This window comes from Trypanosoma grayi, assembly GCF_000691245.1.
Source record: "Trypanosoma grayi strain ANR4 Tgr_954_V1, whole genome shotgun sequence".
NCBI lineage: Eukaryota > Euglenozoa > Kinetoplastea > Trypanosomatida > Trypanosomatidae > Trypanosoma > Trypanosoma grayi.
Genome location: NW_008826573.1, coordinates 1 through 6,460, shown reverse-complemented (window position 1 = coordinate 6,460; position 6,460 = coordinate 1). Strand labels below are relative to the sequence as shown.

Below are 6,460 nucleotides of genomic sequence, written 5' to 3'. Positions count from 1 at the left end.
GACCTTGTGCGGACGGAAGACACCTCGCTGCTGCCGCGACCAGGATCAGTGGCAGAGGGTGTAACGACGAAGCTGGAGCCGCTGGTATGGAGTGGAGTGTTGTGCCGCTACGCTCGCACCGTGGTGTTTGGTGACGTTCTCCGCGGCGCGGCGGCGCGTGTCCTGGACGATGATGGGGCTGACGATGACGACGACAATGACGACAACAACAACGCGCATGGTGGGAGTGGTGGTCCCGTGTGGTATCGCATTCGCCTCACCGACATGCAGCGGCATGAGAAGGGCGAGCTGGTGAGTAAGGACTTCTCCACCGCGGGCTACGTAAACGCGGCGGTGACGTTGCTGCTGCTCGCCAACACCGACGGGGAAGTGCTCTCGTGGCGCCGGCATTACTTGCCGTCTGCGTCACAAACGCACACACACGGCGTGTTCGCCGCACGCGCCACTGACCGCGCAGTTCTGGCAAAGACGTTTCTGTCGGGTCTGTCTGAGATGACACGTGGAGCAGCGGCAGGCGACAGCCGCGCCTCACTCGTGGCAGAGTTAGTGCTGGAGTTGTCCGCGGTGCGCCGCGGCGAGCACCCTGAGGGACTGCGGCAGCTGAAGATGCTCGATGACCGCCTCGCACTGGCGATCAACGCCTGCAGCGTCACACCAACGTCCACGGTGACAGCAGCAAGCGAGCGGCTGCCGGCGGACATCAAGGCTAAGGTGGCAACACGCAACGAGCAGCTGCAAGGTGTGTGTGTCGGGCTCATCTCCGACCCTGGTGCGAAGCTGCAGCGCGCCGCCATTGATTTACTGAAGCGGCTTAAGGTGAACCCATTTGCGCGCTACCACGCGCAGCTGATTCCGTACTGCGATACACAGCAGAATCTCTTTCACTTCCTGTCTGCATTCCATGTTGAGAGTGACATTCCCCGCGAGGACAGCGCGGAGTATGTCGCAGCAGCCCTCGCTATCGCGCTGCCCAAACTGACCGCAAAGGTATCAAAAGAGAAATTGAAGGACCAAGCCATTCTTCAGCGTCGCGTTTTGGCGTTGGTCACGCACCTTACAGCGAGTGGTGAGTTCGCAAAGGTGCTGGAGCGTGTGGTACAGCAGCTGCTTTTTGAGCGTGTGATGCCGACTGGAAGCATGGAGCCAGCGGCGTTCTGTTTCCTCGATCGGTGGAAGGAGTGGGTACAGAACGACAGTCACGCCACACGTCGCCTTGGGCGGCTGCTGAAGCAGTTGCTCAGCACAATGCAGCTGCTAAGCGCGCTGCTGCAGGCAGTTGGTCGGGGCTTTGCCTCGTTCGCTGGCCTGTGTCTGCACCTTGCCCTCAACGCCTACCTCATCAGCTGCAAGCAGGTGCTGCGCAAGCCATTGGAAGATGCTGCTTGCATTAGTGCAGCGGCAGAGGCTGCTGATGGATCGGACGCAGAATTGCGCCAGCGCGTCAGTAGTGCGCTGAACTCGTCAACACTGAACATGCTCCTTCCACGGCTGCGACGCACCGCTGCAGTCATGGTAGCGTCTCTGTGTGAGCAGTTCCCTGAGGAGGTGATGTCGGTGATGCGTACTGATCTCGCCGCAGCCCCCAGCCGCGATGCAGCTTCATGCCTCATGGGTCGCTACGTGGCGGCATTGCACGAGAATAGCAACGGTGCGGTCCCAGAGTTGCTGAGCGCCACACGTGGCGTGGAGAGTCGCCATGCGGCCGCCACGCCGTTGCTGCGGCTTGTGCGTGCGTGGGCCGCGTCACCCGTAACGATGCCGTTGATTGGAGCCTATGGCGATGCGGTGACCACCATGTTCCAGCAGGTGTTCGCGTTTACCACGAATGTTGCATCGGGTGCCGCTGCCGCTTCTGGTGGTGGTTCCTCCTCTGCCGCAGCCTTAGCACGGTCGCCGCAGCACCAGCACCAGCAGGCCGCAACGCTCTCCGTATATGAAGGCTTGCGCTGCATTGCTGCCATACTCGCGTCTGGTGAGGAGCGCATGGAGCCGTTTGGCACTGCTGGTCGCCGCCATGCCTCGCTGCGCACGCTCTACATTGAGCCACATGTGATGGACGTCTTCGCATCCCTCTACCGGCTGATCATGCGGAGTACGTCGTCGCTGGAGGGCCACGCGGCGACGACACGCGAGAAGCGCAAGTCATCACTCACAATGACATTCAGTGTGGCAATGTGGAAGGAGATGATTGCGACTGTCACGATGCTCACGGAGTACGTCGTGCCTGATGCTTCAAAACCAGCAGCAGCAGCAGCAGCAGCCCAAGAGATACCGACGGACAGTGTGGATGCGATGCTGTCGCGGCTGCTGGAGATGTGCATCGCATTCGTCGCCCACCCCGCCTGCGCGAAGGACCGCCAGACATGCATCACGGCGGCGGGCGTACTGGAGAACCTGCTCCCGCGCGTGCGGCACGTGCAGCTGGAGGCGCACTACGAACCGCTTGTGCGGCTCTTTAATGTTGTGACGGCGCCGGAGGCACGCCTCTCACTCTGCCGCGTGCTGGCGCTGGTGTTGGCGCGGCTGCATGTCCCCGCGGAGACGGACGTCATTGCGGACAACGTGCGGCGGGGCTCCGCCAGCCACGCGGCGCAGTTGGCGGCGGTCGGACGCGCGGTAGCCTGCATGAACAGCTTCGCCGACGACAACACGCTGCTGGAGCGGTACGACTTTGAACTCCGCTTCCACACATTCCGCTCGCTCCAGCAGTTCTTCCTGCACGACGGCAATTACGGCGCCCTGCAGGCGAAACGCAGCCGGGCGCCGGTGCACGCGTCCGCAGAGCAGGTGCGACATGAGCGTAACTACAGCGGTTCCCTGGATGTGACGATCCCACTCAACGCCAGCGAGGCACCTGTGCTGTGCGTCGAGGGTTTCTCTGCTCTCGCCGCAAATGTCGTCTTTCTGCTGCGCGACCCAGAGGTGACGATCCGCGTGCTGGCGGTGCAGCTGCTGGACGCGATGCTGCTCTATGCGTCGCGGCAGAAGGCGCGTGCGCCGTCGTACGACACGCTTATCCTCGAGCGTGTGATTCGCCGGGAGGTGCTGCCCTCGCTGCGCCGCGGTGTGGTGTCGCGCGATGTGCACATCCGCCACTCGCACATGCAATGCTTCAGCGCTCTGGCGCACTACTACGCCACTGCATTCCCCTCCTTTGCCGTGCTGTACTCGCGGAACGTGGAGCAGAACTTCTTTTCGAATGTGGGACACGTGCAGCACCGCTGTCGGCTTAACGCGCTGGCGGTATTGCGGCAGAACGTGTCGCGTCTGCTGCCACGCGATGTGATACGTGTGTTTGTGCCGTTTCTGCTTGTTGCGGTGCGAGACTTCGCGCAGGGAAAGCGCGACCTGCAGAACCTTACTGAGGGCCGCGCGAAGGGGTACTGCGATGCGGTACTGACAACGCTGGCTGCGCTGGCTGCGGCGCTGCCGTGGGAAGGCTACCACCGTGTGCTGAGTCTGTTGCTGCTGAACGCGCGCGAGAATGCCTCGCTGCGGCTGCCCATGCTGCGCGGTGTGGTGATGGTGCTCGACCACTTCCACTTCCTTGACAGCGGCAGCGACGAGGAGGCACGCGCGGGCCTGACAGCAGCAGCGGCGGCGGCGGCGGCGGCCGAGCAATCCGATGGTGTGGGCGCTGGCAATATCTCAGTCGATGATGGGGAAGAAGACGATGACGATGATGATGATGATGAGGCGGCTGCTGCGCTGCGCGTAAAGCGTCTCAAGTACCGCAACGCACGTGTGCTGCACGTGATGGAGGACGACGTGCTGCCGCAGCTGTACGAATTCATTGGCGACGGCTCACGCAAGAGCCGCCCGGTTGGCGGGGAGCTGCGCGGCAACGTGCACACCATCAGCAACGTGCGTGGCGAGATGCGGAAGGCTGACAACGCGCAGCAGAACACGGCGATCCTGCAGCTGCCCGTGGCGATTGCCATCACGAAGATTGTGAAGCGCTTCCCCCCCGACCGCTTCTCCCAGCACGCCGAGCACCTCCTCGACGAGGTGGTGCTGAAGCTGCGCACCAAGAACGACAGGCACCGTGAGAGCGCGCGGCGGATTCTCAGTGCGATGCTGTCCGAGACGGGACCTGGCAAGCTTGCCTTTGTCGTCACGAAGCTGCGCGACCACCTCGTGCACGGCTACCAGCTGCACGTCCTTGGCTACACGGTGGTGACGCTGCTGTACAACCTCTACGAGCCGCAGCACGCCATTTCGTACGGGCGGCACAAGACGGCGCCGGTCAGGCCCACCCGGGCAACGGCGGCAGCAACAGCAGTGGGCGATGAGGATGAGGCGGACGTCGACGGGGGGAAGCAGCAGAAGCCGCACCGGAGCGAGGAGGAAGAGGAAGATGAGCAGGAGGCGGAGCTTGCACGTCAGCTTGCCCCCGCCACAACGCGCTTCGACCACGCGTACGGCGTCTCGTGCCTCACGGCGTGCCTGGACGACCTGATGGGCATCCTGCTTGACGACTACCTCGGCGAGGTGGGCGAGCAGAAGGAGCAGGTGGAGCTGATGAGCACCATGGTCGAGGTGAAGCGCAACCGGGCTCTGCAGGGATTCACTCTGCTCGCCACGCACTGTCAGGCCAACCGCGTCATTGAGACGTTCCTGCACAAAATCACGTGGCTGTTGACGCCGCCGAGTGAATCGGCGCAGGCCGATATCCGCACGCTCCACGGCAGCGCCCGGGCCGGCGCGCTGCTGCTGCAGGAGCTGAAGAGCAAGTACAGCACCGTCAGCAAGAACGCTGCGGCGGACCTTGTGTTTGTGCAGAAGGTCCGACTGCTGGCGGTTCGTGTGGCGCGCGCGCTCATGACAAACGCGACGATGGAGGTGGAGAGTTCGTTCCGCACCGTGCGGGCGCTGCTGCAGCGGCACAACGAGGTGCGTGAGGAGAAGATACGGGCCTTCGAGGCGAAGGATGGCACCCGCCGGGTGCGCGGCAACATGCACGTTGCGATTCAGCGCGCTCCCGCGTCGACGCGGAAGGAGCAGCTCGATGCGAACTTCCTCGTGGCGCCGCGGCCGGAGCGCGTCGACGTGGACTTCAGCGCCCACACCGTGCTCGCGACGCAGCAGAAGCAGAAACTGCGCGCCTACCGCGGGCGCTACGGAAAAGAGGTACAGCAGGCCGCGAAGGACTTTTACCGCGAGGACCCCACAACGGCGGTGGTGCTCGACACGCTTGACGAGTTCCTGCTGAAGTACCTGCTCAGCGTGCTCAAGCAGGTGCTCGGCATAGGGAAGGAGCGCAAGTACTCAACGGCGGCTCTGCGGCTCGATCTGCTGCGCACGCAGAAGCAGAAAACGGGGAAGCATAATAAGAATAACGAGACTAATAGTGAGCCTGGCAGCGAGACGGTAAACACCGACGCCGCAGACGATGACGAGCACGCAGCCAACGAGAAGAAGAATGGCGAGGCGGAGACAGCGGAGAGAGGTGATAACGACAAGAGCGAAGGTGACGGTAGTGATGCAGAGGAGGAGGAGGAAGAGAATGATGATTCGCTGGTGCCGCAGGTCTTGGACGATGAGGAGGGCGACGCCCTCGACCGCTTCGCCGCCAAAGTGCAACAGCACGATGACGATGATGTGTCAAAGCAGAAGGCCAAGGGGTCGGGCACACGCGGGCAATCGCATGAGAGCAACAAGAAGCGGCATCCGATGGTGGACCTTACGGCATCCTTCACGCGGCAGCACCAGGAGCTGCTAGAGACGCTGCTGCCAGTCGTACTGACGACGCTGCAGGGTGAAGGCAGTGACGCGGTGGTGGGACACGCGCTTGACTGCATGCTGGCGCTCGTGTCGCTACGACCGCCACTTGCGTCCGTTGCGGCGCTGCATACCACGCTGTTTAGTACTGTCACAGCCTTCTTTGAGCGTGGTGGGGCGATTAAGCAGCGCGCGATGCGTGTCGCCGCGGCAGTGGTGTCACACCAGCGCTTTGTCCTGACGGACGCGCAGGCCGCGCAGCTGACGCGGCTCTGCCACGCCGAACTGGTCGACCGCAATGAGTTCGCCCCGATGGCGCTGGCGCTCTTCCACGCGGTGCTTGGCAAGCACGTGCACGTGGTGGAGGTGTATGACTTGATCGGCGTCGTGACGGAGCTGCTTATGCACACGAGCGCAAAGCGGCTGATGCGGCAGCGCTGCATTGCTGTACTCGCGCGCTTCTTAACGGAGTACCGCATGACGCCGGAGAAGTTCCGCTCGCACATGGACCTGCTGCTGCGCAACCTCGACTACCCGGAGGTGACTGGCCGCATTGCGATCCTCGAGCTGTTGGGTGTGCTCGTCTCCCGCCTGCCGACGGCGGTGCTGCGACAGGAGGCGCCGCTGCTGCTGGTGCCGCTCGCGGTGTCACTCGCCGCCTCGGAATTCCCCGAGGTGCGGCAGAAGGCCGGCGATGTGCTGCAGAGCTTAGCGCGCAACGCCGGCGTCGACGTGCTCG

The 6,460-nt window shown here is 63.2% G+C and overlaps 6 protein-coding genes across 6 annotated transcripts; all 6 read right to left on the bottom strand.

The window, feature by feature from the left end:
• Positions 1–45: 45 nt before the first annotated feature.
• Positions 46–390, bottom strand: DQ04_09541050 (hypothetical protein; the record flags this gene model as incomplete). The annotated part of the gene is made up of 1 exon (XM_009315971.1): positions 46–390. One exon carries the CDS (start codon positions 388–390, stop codon positions 46–48), a length of 345 nt encoding a protein of 114 aa, XP_009314246.1.
• Positions 391–2,072: 1,682 nt separating this feature from the next.
• DQ04_09541040 (hypothetical protein) lies at positions 2,073–2,369 on the bottom strand (the record flags this gene model as incomplete). The annotated part of the gene is made up of 1 exon (XM_009315970.1): positions 2,073–2,369. One exon carries the CDS (start codon positions 2,367–2,369, stop codon positions 2,073–2,075), a length of 297 nt encoding a protein of 98 aa, XP_009314245.1.
• Positions 2,370–2,487: 118 nt separating this feature from the next.
• DQ04_09541030 (hypothetical protein) lies at positions 2,488–2,796 on the bottom strand (the record flags this gene model as incomplete). Its single annotated transcript, XM_009315969.1, has 1 exon — positions 2,488–2,796. One exon carries the CDS (start codon positions 2,794–2,796, stop codon positions 2,488–2,490), a length of 309 nt encoding a protein of 102 aa, XP_009314244.1.
• Positions 2,797–3,440: 644 nt separating this feature from the next.
• On the bottom strand, positions 3,441–3,941 carry DQ04_09541020 (hypothetical protein; the record flags this gene model as incomplete). The annotated part of the gene is made up of 1 exon (XM_009315968.1): positions 3,441–3,941. The coding sequence occupies one exon, from the start codon at positions 3,939–3,941 to the stop codon at positions 3,441–3,443; it is 501 nt and encodes a 166-aa protein (XP_009314243.1).
• A 648-nt stretch (positions 3,942–4,589) lies between these two features.
• On the bottom strand, positions 4,590–4,958 carry DQ04_09541010 (hypothetical protein; the record flags this gene model as incomplete). The annotated part of the gene is made up of 1 exon (XM_009315967.1): positions 4,590–4,958. The coding sequence occupies one exon, from the start codon at positions 4,956–4,958 to the stop codon at positions 4,590–4,592; it is 369 nt and encodes a 122-aa protein (XP_009314242.1).
• A 195-nt stretch (positions 4,959–5,153) lies between these two features.
• Positions 5,154–6,227, bottom strand: DQ04_09541000 (hypothetical protein; the record flags this gene model as incomplete). The annotated part of the gene is made up of 1 exon (XM_009315966.1): positions 5,154–6,227. One exon carries the CDS (start codon positions 6,225–6,227, stop codon positions 5,154–5,156), a length of 1,074 nt encoding a protein of 357 aa, XP_009314241.1.
• Between the last annotated feature and the right edge of the window lie 233 nt (positions 6,228–6,460).